Source organism: Borostomias antarcticus, assembly GCF_949987555.1.
Source record: "Borostomias antarcticus genome assembly, chromosome: 21".
Classification (NCBI taxonomy): domain Eukaryota; kingdom Metazoa; phylum Chordata; class Actinopteri; order Stomiiformes; family Stomiidae; genus Borostomias; species Borostomias antarcticus.
This window is the reverse complement of record NC_140254.1, coordinates 3,790,309-3,807,166: the sequence shown is the minus strand read 5'-3', so window position 1 is coordinate 3,807,166 and position 16,858 is coordinate 3,790,309. Positions and strand designations below refer to the sequence as shown.

The window sequence follows — 16,858 nt, the reverse complement described above, 5'->3', positions numbered from 1 at the left end:
ACAAGTCCACGAAAGCAGAGCCAAAGTGTCAGTGGCCCTCCACTCCTGGTGACTGAGGACATGGGGATGCTCACAGAGGCAGGTAGCAGGAGTCCGGCTGCCACATGCGCAGGTCCACCAGGATCTGGTTGAGCTTCTGCATCCACAGGTTCCTCTCGTCCTTGGTGTCTGCACTCAGCCAGTTTCTGTGCAGGTAAAAGAAACATTAGGATGTTAAGACTATGCAATGCTGTGTATTACTGACATTTTTGCCAGGTTAATAGGAAGACCCTCCTTGAGATGGCAGCTGTCTAGCAGATCATGAGGCATAAGCTAATAATGCAGTCTGGTGACTTACTTGGTGACACACATGGTGTTCTGACACTGGCTGACAAGGGTCTCCCTGTCGTCCTCCCTCTGTGGTCGGACAGTGATGAGCTCAAAAGTGTTTGGCCGAGCACAGAACTCTCGGTTTGCCGGCTCCACCTTCCGGCTGGTGCAGTTTGCAAGGTTGATGCGACCGATCGGGTGCTGGGAAAAATGAATAATAAGAATGAGAAATGCCCATTTTGTGTTGGAGGACCTGTGAGACTTAAGTCACACATTAGCACCAGTAACTAGGTCACAGCTGCGCTGCTTCAGCCTCACCTTGCGTCTCTCGTCGTCCGGGTAGGTCCAGTAGGAGATGCAGTATCCCGACAGGACGCACCACCTCCTGTGCCAGGCTCCGAACCCGCTGACATCCTCAAACATTGTCTGCAAAAAGAGCAAAAAAGTGAGCTTGGAATGCTGGGAGTCACCGTGTGTGAGTCTGTGTGAGGCATGGGGCTTAAAATAGCCAATGGTATCATGTAATAGGTCATGACTGGTCCTACTGTCTCTCTCTCTGTGTGTGTGTGTGTACATTAGGGCTGTAAAAAAAAAAAATCGAAGTTTGAAAAAAAATCTGAATATCTTTTTTTTATTTTTTTTATTTTTTTTTAAAGAAGTTCGACCCTAAATTTGAATTTGAATATTGTAATATGAATAAATATGATTGATCAAAAATTATGCAGCGATTTACATGAATAACATTTATAGGCTACAATTTATTTACGGGTAATAATCCAATAATCCAGACCCAGCACCTTATCGAAAGATGAAAGTTAACACCTCAGCAAGGGGTAACGGTGTTCACAGTACAATATTACAGTCAAGGGTTATTTTATTAGGCTATTATATTCATAAAAAATATTTTCTTTTTTTTTAATGTATAGATTCGAATATCGTTCGAACTCTACTAAATTAATTTGAATACATTTGAACTCAATTTCATGGCACTTTTGACAGCCCTAGTGTACATGTTGTGCACATTGGCAATCCGTCTGTTAGGAGCACTCACCAGGAAGCCCTTCTCCTCCACCTTGGAGCCCACCTCACACTGCATCTTGAGGCAGATGTGGCCCTCCACAGGACACAGGAACGGGACCTGTAGAGAACATAGCGGCTGATTTTAATAAAGGTCTCAACCAAAACAAGGAACACTTCCTTAACAAAAGGCTCCATTGATTTCGGCGGGTTTGAGTTGACAGGGCAGGGTTAATCAAGTTTCAGGGTTAATCAAGTTTCAGGAGTCTTCTCAAAGGGACAACTCAATAGTGGGATGGTAAGATGCTTGTAAAACCGGTTAACCAAAGACAAAGCATCACCAAAAACCAAACCGAGCATCCAGACAATTTTTCTTTTCATAGGACATGAAATGACTTGCAGTATGATCAAGGTTAGAATATTAGTGCCACAATGGAACAAGATTAGTATTTCCACACAAATCCTGTCTCTGCCTTCCCCAAAACATACAGAAATGCCCAGATGTGAACTAGCCACGGGGCAAGTAGAAACCTTGTTGTGAAACATGTCACTGAGTAGCTCTCTCTCCCTTCCTTCATATCTGATCTAAAAGAGAGAAACATGTGTGAGTGAGCGGCTGTGTGTCAGAGTGGCAGCGTCCTGGAGAACAAAAGAGGCCAGTGTGGATCTCGTCCCTCGGGAACAAAGCCTACACAAATGTGTCAATGTGAGGCCCAAATACAATACTCTCGGGGGCCAAACTGTCCACTTAAACTCCATTAGCATTTGTCCCACAATTCCCCTCAACATTATCACACACAGTAGAGGTGTCCCAGCGAAAGTGGGTGAATATCAAGGATAGTAATAAAGCACTAAGAGATGGTGAGCTCTCCTTACCTTCTCCAAGGAAAATTTGTTTTTCCCAATTGAGGCCAGATTCAGTTTGTGTGATCCCACGAGGACAAAGTTACTGGTTCGAACTGCGTTAGGGCCTCCAGGACTGGCCACGACTGCAAACAAGAATTGTGTGGGTGTCTTTTTTTTCTGAAGCCACGCTACTAGAATCTACAGTCCATATTGCTCACACTGACGATGGGTTCTTACCTGGTGTCTGGCTACTCTTCTACAAAGGAAAACAAAAGATGAGAAGGATTACACATTACAACAATACAATGCACTACTGGATCCACAGTTTTTAAAAAACTGTTCTACGTAACGTCATCTGTTATTGCTTGGTATTTGTATAGTAGTGTGGACTAGTGGAGCGAGAGGACTTACAGTGATGGCGAGGAATCTCTTTGGGGTTATGGCCTAGAAACACGAAAACAGATCAGAATATGTTTCACTGGAATGGAGGTCCATCCAACTACACATCCACCCCAGAACCACCACCATGTGTGGGGAAGACTGAGGGCCTCTCAGGCTCTCTGGGAGTGGTGTTTTATCCAGCACCGATACCAGCACACACCCATGTGAGGGCTCGGAATTAGAAAGTCCATACCGACATGCACGACTCATGGGCCTCATAAACATGTCTCCAGATCATCTGAACACAAACATCAGCTCATCTTAAAAAGTTGTCCTTCATTCAAATACCAGAATCAATGATTGTAATCCTGACACAAACTAGCAGCCACTTGAAATTGCCATCTCAAATTGGGAGACTATGTCTAGTAGATTTAAGATACCTTTGACTTGTTGGGCTTCTTTTTCTTGTCAGTGGACAGTTCACGCTTCTGTACCTGAAGGACAAATCAAACGTGAGAGATTTCAGTTTCAGCCAAAAATATGTTGTGATGTGCAGATTTGTATTTATGCATCCATCACTGTCTCCGTCTCAACACTCACCAGGCAGTAGACCTCAATGTCAATTTCAAAATTACTGGAAACATCAGACCTGCAAATTAAATAAAAAAAATTGAAACACGCATCACGACCATCTTCCACAGACCAAGTCCGTCTGAGAGAGAAACTCTGGAGTGAGTGAGACATACATGGTGAACTTGGTGGAGAAGGTCAAGGCATCACCGCTGAGGGCACTGCGCGTGCTGGCTAACGGGGTAGCGACCATGTTCTCTGCTCCAGCCCGAATCAAGATGAAGAAGTAATGGCTGGCTGACGCTGGAAAGGGTAGAGTGGGAAAATTAGCAATACCAGTATAACATTTTCCAATTACTATGGTGGACCTGTTTCTGTTTGGGTCTACACTACCAGGGCTTCTCACCTGGATTTTTGGCTGTGGTGCAGACAAAGTCAGCCTTGAGGGGCAGGCGCAGCTCCAGCAGGGAGATGGAGCCCTTGGAGGCAGAGACCCCTGTGTCCTCCTGGGCCTTAGAGGAGCCCCCGGCACCCCTCTTGTGGCCTGCGGGACCCTCCCCTTTCAGACGATCCAGCTCAGCTTTCAGGGCCATACGCCTCTCCGCTGTGGAACACAGGAGGGACTGGGTTAGCGCTGGAATAATAAACAACACTAACCTTAGGTTTAATTAGCATAAATGGCTAGTATTCAGATTATCTCTCTCTGGGATAAATGAGTGAAGACTGAGTGCGACTACACTGCAGTTTGAACGGGTGCAGCCAGTAATGTTATGGGGATCCCAGTGTGTTGAGTGGAGTGACACTCACTGGCTACCAGCAGCAGTCTCTCGGCCTCTGCCTCCACCTGAGAGCCCTTCCCGTGCTCCGTGTCTGTGCAGCAGTTGAGGGCCTGGCTGGCCTGGTGGATCACCGTCTGCTGCAGGTTAATGTCATTGGTCAGGACCTGAACGGAGAGAGAAGATATTTTAATTAAACACAACGGGCTGTTCTATATCAGGGAGTATATCTGTGGCACTCAGGGGTGTGACTCCGGTCGTCTTTTCTCTCTAGTCCAGTTGTCATAGCGCAAATTACACTTGATATGCGCTGACCTGATTCAATTCTCGACTTTGCAAACTGGCTGCTTAGTGTGAGAGGGTGTGAGGAGTCATATTTCTAGCGAAGCATCATAAACAACTAGTGAAAAAGTAAACAGCTGCGGGGAGTTTTGTTCTGATCTCTACCTTCATCTTCTGCTTGATGCTGGTGGCGTGGCCGCCGGAGCCCTTCCCCTCCTCGGCTCTGCCTGACACGTCCTCCTTCCTGACGATCACCTGCTTCACGTGGGGCCTCTCGGCCGTCTCCTTGACCCTGATGGACCTGTACGCATCAACACTGAAACACAGAGGACGACGACGTCACTCGCAGCTTCGCTGTACCAAGGGGAAACGGGGAGGATGATCATCTTCAGCGCCGCGTGAAGACAGTTGAGAAGAGAGGAGGTTAGGGTACCTGTAAGGAAGGTTGTGGTCATCATCAGAGGCATCGATGTCGTCTGAGGAGCCAGCTCGGAGCATGCGGGTCCTCTGGAACTTGCTGGGTCTGGACACACTGTCTGGGGTCTTACTCTTCTCATTGAATGAGCTGGCTGGAGTGGACGTCTGGGTAGTGATATAAAAAAGTGTGCTTAGTCGATACAGATATACTTAATATACCAACTAGATAAAGGCGGCTATAATCCAATCATTTCAGCACTTTTTTCATACTCACCATAATTCTCCTTTCTGGGCTCTTCACCACTGCAGCCAGCGGAGTCAGGAGGGACATGGAGGAGATGTTCAGACCATCCTCCTCATCCTCCCCCTCGTCACTCTCCTCCAGGACCCCGTCGAACAGCTCGTTGATGACATCAGAGTTTATGGACTGGTCCACGTTCATCTCAATCTCCCTGACCACCTCCTCGCCTGGGACGATGGTGAAACATGCCCGATTCAGTCAGTACAGGCATCATATGCCAACCTGACCAATAAAAGATGATGCATTGTAAAAGCTTTTGCACATACTGTCATGTTCCTCTGGGGTTTTGTCCTCAGAAGGCTTCTCCACTGAAAACTCGACTCTCTTCAGGGGGCTAGAGGTTGGGGTTGTGGCGACCAATCCACTGACTTTAAAAGAGAAATTAAACAGGGCTACGTTTCATTATGTGTCATTGCTGATGTGCAACAAGTCCTGTATAAGACAGGAATACAGTACAGGAATATGGGCCATAGTTTTACTGTACCGGCAGAGTTGGACTTGGATGCAGTGTTCAGGATTTCCAGAGGGGGCACTGTGTGTTCATCATCTGGATGTGACTCAACAGCCTCTCTCTCCTCGGGTTGCTCCAACACCTCCTGAGAGCAACAGACAAGAAAAAAAAGATTTCGTTCTAATGCTTCACATTTATCATTTACTTGTTATTGTTGCAATCATACAATATATACATTTAGTGACAACCAACCGTGGTCTCAGTGTTTTTCTTGGTGTCTGGGTCCTCGTCCTTGTTTTTCCACATGTTCTCTTTCTGGAAGCGATTGCGAATCTGAGCCAGTTCAGACTCACGCTCCTGAAATGACAAGATGGTTGTGAGTTTCTCAAGAAAAAAGTCTGATCACATAACGAAAGTCACATAACGAAAGTCACAAAAGTGTGCATATTATTGTGAACCCACCAGTTTCTGCTTCTGGGTAAGATCGGCGGTGGTAGTATTGGTGGCCTGTGCTGCCTTCAGCCTCTCCTGGACCAGCCTGGTGTTGGGAGTCAAAGACGGGGTCACGGTGGGGGTTTTGGCCTGAGCCGCCCCACTGACGGGGGAGTTAAGGTTGGAGCGCTCCTGGCACCTCTCCCCAAAACGCTCCAGGAACGATTTTACGCCTGTGGAAAGGGAAACAGTCATGGACCATGGAGTGGAGGAGATAGCAGAAAGCACACTGTACTAAAACATTACTCTGGAGAGCCACACCCTAACAATACTGACAGATACCAGACGCCGAATACACAAAACCAAACGGGTCAGCCTACAACAGGGCGGAGTTGTGCAACATTTCTCACCTGGTGTTCCAGCTGGGGCTTTCTGCTGCAGGGGGGTGTTGGTGCTGGTGGTGTCCTTGGCAAACCTCTCTCTGCTCTGGAGGACAGAGGGTCCGGTAACAGGCTTGGTAGGGAAGTCTGGCTTCTTGGGACTAGCACTGAAATCGGGGCCTCTGGCAAGGGCCTGGTTCTTCAAAGGACTGGGAGCCACATGTGCTGCCGAGGGGCCCACCTTCTGGGGGCTGGCCACAGGGGAGGGCAGACCTCTGCCTGACGGTACAGCTGGCCGGGCCGCAGGTACCTCAGTCTTCTGAGGGCTTGGTAGAACCACTTTGCTAGACTTGACTGGAGAGTAGATAGGCTGCTGGAACAGGACGAGATGGGGACATAAATGACCACATGTAGGATACTTCGACCTAACACCCAAATAGAGACAAATTAGAGAACCCAGATGTTAAATTAACTTGGGTATCATCGCATTCACATTCAAACAAATCTATTGGGAGCGGTATGACTCACCTGGTTGGAGCTGGGCATGGGCTTGCTGGATGCCGTGTAGCTGGGCTGTGCATGGTCTCCAGCAAAGCTGTGTTTGGTACCAGCAGCAACAGCAGAAGCATCTCTACGAGCTGGCATGGCGCCAGAGGCGGTGCCAGGCTGCAGTTGTGCATTGTCTTTGCGAGTGGACTGGGTGAGGTCCTCCTCCCAGGAGCCAATGGTGGCGGCAAGGTTAGCCAGACGGCCCTTCCTCCCCAGTGGGGCCTCTGAGGACAAGGGGACAAGAACCGGGGCCACCACCTCTCTCTGAGACTTGACAGGTGACAGAGGTGCACATTCTAGGGCCACATCAGAGGAACCTGTGGAGTTAAATAAAATTAATTAAAAAACATTTCATCAAACACTAACCATCTATATTCAAGTATCCTCAAATATCATAACTTATGATTATTATATACCATGGAAAACACTAGAAGCTAGTACACAGGCCATGCCCATACCCTCAGAGTCCCAGTACTGTCTCTGCTCAGCCAGTCTCTGCAGACGGGACTTCATGCCAACGGTGGTGGGAGCTTCCTTGGGCTCCTCTATGGTCCTCTGTCGGGCTGGGCTGGGGGGGGGCATCTCCACATCCCTCCTCCTCTGGGGCTCAAAAGCAGCACTCACAGCCATCAACGCTGGCTCTGGAGCTGTGCATGTGGCCGGGATCTGCTCTGGGGGTGGTTGTGGTGGTACCACGGTCACTGGCTCGGGGACAGGGCGTACAGCCTTTCTCTCCATAGAGGAGGCAGAGCGGACACTGGCTGGACCCACTGGGGGCTTCCTATCAGTCTGGGGGTCTGTCAGCGTTGGGACCACAGGATGGGTCGTGGCAGGCTCCCAGTTCTCCTCCCCCACCGTGGGCTGGTCATTCTCCCCTGAGCATCTGCGTTTGGACGGTGAGGGCTTGGAGGACGGGTGCGGGGCTGGTGTAGAAAGAAATAGTTTATTCGGATAATTACTGTCCTGGAATTACATCAAAAGGCTTAATCTAACCCGGGGGCCACAGTCCATTTCCAGGCTCTGCTCACACTGTATGCAAGAGACATTATCAATGGTCAGACTTCCTGTTGGGAGGGTCATGTAGGGCAGGAAGTTTAAAACTTCCTGAAGGCCATGCAAACATCTGCGTTTTTAAAAACAATACCCAACTGTCATATTTATTTTAGATACCAGAGGGAGCACTGAACCACCAATGGGCATTATGACGAGTTAATGAGAATGTTTTTGTTTTGTCCTGTGTTTTGTTGTATTGCTGATTGATTGTAATGTGGCCTCACCTTTTTCGATGACTGGCTCGCAGATCAAGCTGTTGGTCTCAGCTAGTGGCTCCCTGGCCCTCTTGGACATCTGTCTGTTGGCTGCAGTGGGCCTCTCTGCCATCTTCTTCTGCAGATTCTCCCTGCGGGCACGTGTGCGCTCCAGGAGTTTCTGAATATGATTTAAAAAAACACATCCATGAATACAATGTACTCTTACCAGAAAGGTATGATTTACTGGACTGCTGGGGGGGGTAGGGGGTGTCAGTACTAGAATATATTACTAGCTACAAATTTTAAGGGAGTATTGATATTTGGGAACTCTGCTTATGTTTGGAAACACTAACAGTAAGTACTGTGTGGTGATTATAGGATTTCTCCAAAAGCAGTTGGGTCTCCAAAAAAATACCCATTATAGCATTTATGGCATTAGGCAGAAGAACCCCATTAAGAATACATTCCTGGATTCCAAGAGTCATCTTGTAAAGACAAATTGCATGTTTGTCCTTTAAACTCCTCCCTCTTCCCGCCTGCTCTTCTCATCTATGTGCAAGAACTCCCTACTACTGGCCTCCCCAGGCAAACAGTCATGCCTGATTTACTGGCTACAGCACACGATTCAACACATTCCTGCTTGTCCACTGCAGCTCGGGTGACTGGTGGAAAACTGTGGTGTGTGTGTGTGTGTGTGTGGTGTCATTCCTGAGGAATGAGCCACTGGATTTTGAACTCTCAAATTCTATTGGTTGGTTCCTGGCAAGAATTGGGGAAACTAGAGCAATGGCGTGAAACTGCATTCAAAAAGTGCAGTTCTCAGTTATTCGTCAGTTATGTTACAGTTAATGTTAGCTGGTCTGATTTGGACACCTTCCAGAGCCTTCCCGGGCCAGGGAGAGAGAGAATGTGTCACTTTACTGTTATTCCCATAATTGGAAATGAATGTATTTTGCCTTCACACAGATGCAGAGAAAGAGAGGGAGGGGCAAATCATTTTAAAAATAGCAAGTCCAGCAACTGTTAGCTAACGTTAGCTAGCTAAAGTACATCTCACATCCGCTTTTATGATAGTTTCTGCATACGTGGCGAATGTTGACTAGCGTTAGTTACATAGCTAGCTAGTAATAATGACATATGTGCTGCAGGGCTACCAACGACCTACCTAGCTGTAACTAACTAACATTAAGTAAGTAACGTTAGCTAGGTAACGTTAGTTTCCACTGCTGCCTGGACGACTAGTACATTAAATGTTGACGTTGGCTAGCTAACATTAGCCTATTTTAGCTGAAATTTGCTTTCATTTCTAGACCAGATGCCACAAAAAGTCAATGCGCTAGTCAGTCATTTGCTAAAGGGCAATGTAACACTGAATCGTGTAGCTAGATAGCAAACAGTTAAGCAAGCAATACAGACACGTCGTTAGCTGACGACGTTGTTCGCTAACAAGTTAACTTAGCTAGGGAGCACTGACGTTAGGTGGGTTGAAATAACGTTCAACGCATTAGCTAGCCACTGCCCTGAACTTACCTCAGTAAATGGATCCATTCCGGATAAAGTTTGTATTGATTTAATAGACTACTATAGCCTTTACTAACTAGTGTTCGTTATCTAAAAAGGACAGCTAGTGAGCCGTCGTTTCTCCACACGCTGAAGGACGGCTGCTCCTTTTTTCTCCTCCTCACAAACATCTGTTCGAATTTGAATTTCAGCGCTGCGCTCACTGCGCAGACTCCGACGGCTAGCGTGACAGGAGGGCCAATGAGAACGAGGGGCTAGCGTTCCAGGAGGGCCAATGAGAACGATGGGCTGAAAGCGCCGTCAGTGATTGGATCTGCCCAACCTATGAGTAAATAATGTGCATGCGTGCCGGTGGTGTGTTCAGCTTTCGGGAGACTGGACTGTTCGTATTACTTCCATAAAGCCATTGTTATGACTATTTGTTGACATGTGTAGGGATTTACTCATATGCGTACATATGTCTATGGATTTACTGAGGTTGCATGGCATCTCATATCTCTCAAAGTGGCCACGGCGGTACGTTTAACGACATCCCTCCTTGAGTGGTCTCAAGGAGGTCTCGGATGGATTGAAATAAACATAAATGGTTATTTAAATCCATCCGAGACCTCCTATATATATATATAAACCTATGACTAGGCTACCATTTGTCGACGTGTGTAGAGATTTACTGAGGTTGCATTGCTCCACGGTGGCCTGTTATCAAACGAGTGCATGGTCTCAAGGATGGACTGAAATAAACATTGTTTGATTGGATCAGAGCAAGCATATCAAAGAAATTAGATATAAGTCGGACAATTAAACCACCTTTCGTTGAGTATATAGGGCCCATTGAAACCATGGTAGAATACCGAGCTATTTCCCCCACGGGGATTATTAACGTATCTGTCTATCTCACGCTTTGAACTTTTATGCTCTAAAATTACCATTGGAATCATTTGAGCTACTGTAGTTTACATTTCGAGGAACTACATCTCCCATCAACGCTGCCGTACTTATGTGACGTAGAAAGGGTACCATGGAAACAGCCTAGAGCTTTTATATCAGTCCGTCTGCGGCTCTGGATGTTCAGGTTCAGCAGCACGACTTCGCTAGCTATGTCGGATCAGTCTAAATAGAACACCATGCTTTCAAATAGAGCATTAAGTTCTTATGTAGACTAGATATCTTCATGCTATCGGGTAGATTGCTAGCTAGCAATTTATTTGCGACTGTATTGTTGAGCATTTGCTTCCTTGCTTGTCTTGCTCAAACTGGTCTGGCTAGCTTTGCAAGAGCGAGCTTCAAGAAAGTCAGTTGACAGCGAGAGATGCTCGAATCAATAAAGGTCACTGGTAAGTTAACGTTAGAGAACTTGTTGTTTGTTGTTGTTTTTTTTAGTTTTTTTTTTACTTAAACTGACAGAGCTAGCACTAATTATTCAGTTTATGCTCAGTTAATTTTTTTTTTTCTTCCGTGATGTCTCTTATTTGTAGACTACTACATATTAATCTAATCCTAATCATCCTGCTGTATAATCAAGATAACTCAATGCCCATGGCGAGGACATGAATGACATGGATAGTATAGCTTGCTTTAGTTAAAGATTGCTCTAACAGACATAGTCTACCACTGACCACCACTTCATAAACTGAAGCTACAGACAGATCCATCTGTCCATTAATGATTTGTTTCGGTATCCATCCAAACATCAATTGCCATCCTGCTGTTGTTGAGGTCATTTTGTTTGTGCTGGGATGCTTGGATTCCACATGGTTGCCCCTGTCTCTGCAGAGAATCTAAGATGAGTGTGATGACGCTTCACTGGGACTCGCGTCACCAGGCTCTGCACTGGCTATCCTGTCAGGCTGGAGACATGATGAGAATAATGTGGTTTATAACAATGGACTGTACATTGTGCACAGAACGCAATGAAGCATAGTAGATATTCCCACAACTTACTACTGATATGATTGATTTTAAAACTATAGAGGAAACTGTCAGGTCACTTGCAGTGAGATTGTTTTAGGAGGAGATGGTAATTTTTACTTTGTAACCAAGAGATGAGTAATGGTGGTAATGCCAACCCACAAAAGCAGACCGTGTGTGAACCTCAATAAAACGTATTATACAGTAATTGCGCAGTTCAGCTCAGTGCACACGTTGACAGCATATGCTACTTGAACTGGGAGTAGAACAGAACAGTCTCGCACACCTTAGATGATTGGTCATGTAGGTACATCCTAGAAGGCAAGTGAATGTGAGAATCTCTGCCCTCAGTATCGCCACCACTGCTCTCGTCATGTCATCTCTGGTTTCAGAGAGGCTCCACTGGCCAGAGCTGGAGCTCTCCAAAAAGTACATCCTGAGCCCCGCTGACAAGCCCATGTGCCTGGAGAAGCTGTCCTCTAGCGTTCTCAAGGACCTCTTCACCACTGGGACCAGCAGCTACAACGTGCTGCTGCAGGCTGAGGACGAGGAGAGGCACAGCCCAAAGTCCTCCCCTGTCAGGAGGCCCAAGAGGACCGCGAGATGCGCCTCCACGTCCGGCAGGAACGACAACCGCCATCCGTCCGTCGCCCCTCTGCTGCCGCTGGGCCGGGGGGAGGGGAGCGGGGACACCCGGCTGTCGCATCATGTCTTGTCTTCGGGCAGCCTCCACAGTGGTCCCAGGCCGGTGCCCACCATAACCGTGCTGGGCAGCACCATGGGCCTGTCCCCCCGCCCCGCCGCTCGGACCAGGAAGGTGTTCTCCAGCGCGCCCCGGACCAGGCTCCCGTCCCTGCCCAAAGGAGGGATCGCCCGGGAGGGGGAGAACTCTGTCAGGAAGCCCTGCATCCTCACCGCCATCAAGCCGTCCAACGTGGACAAGGAGAAGGCCAGGTTTTTCAAGTCCGACTTCACCTGCAACCCCCAGTTTGAGTACAGCAACCCTGTGTCTCCGCTCGTCCTGGCTCGACACAACAACGCCTCTAGCCGCTTTCTGACACAGGTAAGAAGCATGCCACCGCACAGGCGAGACTAGGAAGGAGACAGCTAAGAAACTACTTCCAGCAAAAGTAGGCTAAGAGATAGACAGGTACGTACATAAGTCAGGCAGTTAGCGCAGGTGGCCAATCCTGATCTTACCCCAGGGTTGCTGCTGAGCTGGCTGGTTTTTGAGAGAGCTCAGGCAGAGAGACTGTCTCTCACGACTCAGGTGAAGCAAATCTGTTCTTTCACTGTCCATTCTGGGCAGCAGAGACACAAGTCCTGTCAAACAAGATTGAGTGTTTTAGCTCAGAAAAAGTCCCTAAAACCCTTGCTTAGCAGGCCAGGGGGTGGAAAAACAGAAGCGCACTGATTGGTATTAAGACCAAAAAAGATCCCTCTATGCACTATCCACTCTAAGCTATTTCTGTGCAGATCCAATGAAACCACTCTGAATCGACAGGCCGATAAGAGTATGATTGAAACAATATAAGAGACATGCCAAAAATCAGATACTGTCTGGCTACAGGCTACTGGCTACAGGAACATTAGAACATTAGCACTTTGTAACCTTACACTATATAGCCCCTGCTTGGCATATTGGCCTGTGTCCTGTACAGTAGCTGAGTGTTTTGAGGTTAGATTATAAGAGCTGGCCTATGGTGTTCTGTTGCATGCTACCCGGGTAACACTAGTGTAGAGATGGTAAGAGAGAGGTGCTGTGTCTTTTGTTGAGTGAACGCCTCAAGAAATACAGTAAGCTGATCCTGTGGAGCACGAGACAGTTTGTGCTCTCATGTTTTCTATCTTACTCTCTGGCTCTTGTTTTACACGTTCCCATTGTGTGGCCATTTGCCCCAGTGTTGCTGAATAGGACTCCTTGTTTTGAGTGATGTTTAATAAAGTATTAATTAACAAAGAGAAATGTAGGCTAACCTAGGCCTATGTCTTGGCTGAAAGGGCAGCTCTGACTCGAGGCAGTAACTCAAGACTTGAATGTGATAATTAGATAGTCGAATAATAGATGACTGTTGAATAACAGTCAGTGACTGTACTATTGCATAAGAACCCCCAGTGGCCGTTCAGCTAGCAGCGCTGGCCTTATTCCACAGCGCTGGCCAATGGCCTTAGAGCACCAGACAGGAAAAGAACATCTCAACAATAAGTAGACTAGAGGCAGAGTGCACTATACAGTGCTATTCCTTTTATTTAATTTTTTATTTATATTTTTTGATAAATCAGAACTTGCAGGAACATCATGACATTAGTTCCAAAAAAGAAATGTCCTCTTTTTCTTTGTCGCTAAACACATACAGTGCTATTCCTGACAGGCGACCATTTAGGTATATAATCCTAGTAAAGATCCCTTTAAAATCTCCAGAGCAAGTGCACCGAAGGCTGACGAGCAGAGCGCAGAGCGCGTGATGATGGCGAGTGTTTGTCCTCCTCTCAGGCGGTGCGGATCATGGAGCTGGCCCTGCGGAAGTACGGCAACTATGAGAGGTTTGAGCAGGCCACGGGGGGAAGCCTGCTCACCAGGGGCCGCATCTGGTACAACGTCAAGAAGTACATGGAGAAGGAGGGCTGCATGGGGGAGGTGAGAGAGAGAGTGGACGGGCTTGTGGGTAGGGGGTTCTTCCCTGCGTTGTGGTTATGTAGAAAAACCATTGAAACGTTTGTCGACATTTTCACATTCAAATACAAGTGCCACATTCTCGGGTTTTCACATTCAGATAAGCACGGTGAGCTATTTGATTTCCTGTATCGAATATAATATTATGGTGGGAGGGAGATAGTTGTGTCTAGTTGTGTACAATATGCCAATGCCACGTGTGAGTATTCAAGAGGTGATCTGGGAGGACTGGGACATGATGGCGTTTCACTCTGGCTGCAGCCTGTTGTCTGTGACCGTCAGGTCCCGGAATGTGTCAGAAATGCTCATTCTAGCCTATTCAGCATGGTTGACAGGGCCGTCAAAGTAGAACTGCCTGGGAAAGTCAAATCTGCTGTCACCCTGGGGGAAGTCATCCCTATTAACCGCGGAGCCATTTATCAAAGAGCTTCTGCGCTCGTTGTCTGACATCATCAAGCTGGCGTGAGGAGCACCACCATAATACCGCTGTCGACCAGTGAAACCAACAGACATGCTGTGTTTGTGATTTGTGAGTGTGACGTAAAGAGACCTGACCGTCTGCGGCCTTCTGTCAGATAGTGGTCCACGTGACGGATGACCTCCTCTCCAGGGCCTCCATGACGGTGGTGAACAGCCGGCCCACCCTCACCATCAACATCTCCACCGCCCGCGAGCACTGGCTGGAGGGCATGCTACGCCACGAGATCGGTGGGTGGCGCTGCCTCAGTGACACACTAACCCTGACCTCATCACTGTAATTCATTAGTTTGGGTGGTAGTACAGTGTACCGTAGGTGGGGCTCAATGGCTGTCCGTCACGCTTGGAGCTCAATAGCTCAAAGAAGGTTCTAGTCATGGACCATTAACTTAGGAAACTAGCCACATTTCCTCAGTTATAGCTCTATGGATATTGTGGCTTGGCCCGAGGGAGCCTTTAAGCTCAGTATTGGTGAATCTAATCTTGCAGCTTCACAACCTGTAATGTCTGACAATGCAGGGCTAATTTGCTGTAGAGAGTTTCTCCTAGATCAGGGAAATCAATCAGGATTGCTGAGGAATTGCAGGTCTTTGGAGATAAGAGGGACAAGAGCAGACGCTACACATCCACTCAATAATGAAGCTGTTGTTCACAGTAATTCTGCGATGGCTGTCCAGTCCTTGGCCTAATTCACTCTCGCACCGTTTGTCGAGAAAGAGGTCAGCTCTCAGGTGACAGCACTGGCTGTAAAGCATTTTCTCCACATACATTAGGCGTTTTAAATAACATATACAGTCCCTTCGGATATCTATATACTGTATACATATGATACACTATATATCATATCTATATACAGTATATATATATATATATACTGTACAGCCTAGAAAAATTAAGGGAACACTTAAATCACATCGCGGATCTCGATGAACGAAATATTCAAGTTAAAAATCTTGATTGATTACATAGTGTGATTCATAGAGAACAAAATTACATATGAACAGTTAATGGAAACCAAAACCATTAACCCATTGAGGGCTGGATTCAAAATCATACCGAAAATCAAAGTGAAAATTTGAGATCACAGGCTAACTTGTGTGAATTTCTCATAATATGGCTCAGTAGTGTGTATGTCCCCCACGTGTCGTGAGAAATCTCTGTCTGTGGTCACCACCTGCAAAACCATATCATCGTAATTCCTTCAGGTTAAAAATGTAACTTCTAGATTTTTTTTCCTGTCGGAAAGGCACACATTACTTCCGAGGGATCAACAACAGCCAGCAGCCGTGGGGCAGCAGCGCGGGCAGGAGGAAGCACAGCCTGCGACCCCTGAACCCCACCGAGGAGGGCCTGGCCAGCATCCACAGCGTGCTGTCTCGGAGGGACCCCACGCTGTGGCGGGCCGCCCTGCTCTACTACACCGTCTACCAGGCCAGCCGCCTGTCCTTCGCGCAGCTCTTCCACCACCTGGGCCGCTTCGTCCAGGACCCCGGCACGCGCTGGGACTACTGCGTCCGAGCCAAGAGGGGCCAGACGGACACGGCGCGGCCAGGTGGGTGGCGGCGTGGCTTTACCCGACGACAAGGGCGTATCGGTGGGGAAGTCTCTGGTGTAGTGGCGCCCACGGTGACAGCAGCGCGGCACTGATGAGGGTCTTGTGTTGCAGGCTGTTTCAGTAAGGACCAGGTGTACCTCGACGGCATCCTCAAGATCTTGAGACACAGAGAGAAGATTGACTTCCAGCTGCTGATGGCCCTAGGAAAGGTGAGCGACAGTTCAGGTTTGTTGCGTACGATAGATGGCTGTAAGACTTTATTTAGGGCGGCGGTAAGGTTCCCTTTACCAAGCTGTATGCAAGGCCTATAAAGGCTTACAGGTGCATCTATATAATATTATGGAAAGTTCATTAATTCAAAAAGTGAAACTTTCATATATTATCGATTCATTCACTGTTTGTCAGAAGAGACCATCGTTTTCTGCATGAAAGGAGAGACTCTAGGCATTGAGAGGGAGCGTGGTTCACGTGTTTACCCCAGACCACTCATAGCGTATACCACAGACTCGCCGCGTGACCGCAGCCCAGCGTGACCGCCCCTGCCCGTATAGGACGACGGTATCGTGAGCTCTGGCTCCACTGCTTCTGCCTGTGTGTGCTCAGGTGTCCTTCGAGGACATGGATCGGCTGAAAGGCCTGGCACTGCTGGAGCATGTGCGCATCCCCCACTTCCTGCAGGACCAGGTGAGCTACGCCGAGCAGCTGGAGAAGATCATGGAGGTCAACCAGCTGACCGATGAAGAGCTCCGCGTCCTCATCTGA

At 47.7% G+C, this 16,858-nt stretch overlaps 2 protein-coding genes across 2 annotated transcripts; one reads left to right on the top strand and one right to left on the bottom strand.

Moving 5' to 3' along the window:
• Positions 1 to 70: 70 nt before the first annotated feature.
• On the bottom strand, positions 71 to 9,509 carry anln (anillin, actin binding protein; the record flags this gene model as incomplete). The annotated part of the gene is made up of 24 exons (XM_084455543.1): positions 71 to 185; positions 338 to 510; positions 628 to 735; positions 1,361 to 1,447; positions 2,203 to 2,315; positions 2,410 to 2,428; positions 2,584 to 2,616; positions 2,807 to 2,851; positions 2,994 to 3,047; positions 3,154 to 3,202; positions 3,300 to 3,426; positions 3,530 to 3,727; positions 3,931 to 4,066; positions 4,347 to 4,497; positions 4,615 to 4,763; positions 4,873 to 5,066; positions 5,384 to 5,495; positions 5,603 to 5,707; positions 5,813 to 6,015; positions 6,193 to 6,535; positions 6,691 to 6,981; positions 7,153 to 7,634; positions 7,989 to 8,139; positions 9,492 to 9,509. The coding sequence occupies 24 exons, from the start codon at positions 9,507 to 9,509 to the stop codon at positions 71 to 73; spliced, it is 3,456 nt and encodes a 1,151-aa protein (XP_084311669.1).
• Positions 9,510 to 11,763: 2,254 nt separating this feature from the next.
• matcap2 (microtubule associated tyrosine carboxypeptidase 2) lies at positions 11,764 to 16,858 on the top strand (the record flags this gene model as incomplete). Its single annotated transcript, XM_084455542.1, has 6 exons — positions 11,764 to 12,453; positions 13,885 to 14,028; positions 14,640 to 14,772; positions 15,788 to 16,093; positions 16,208 to 16,305; positions 16,700 to 16,858. The coding sequence occupies 6 exons, from the start codon at positions 11,764 to 11,766 to the stop codon at positions 16,856 to 16,858; spliced, it is 1,530 nt and encodes a 509-aa protein (XP_084311668.1).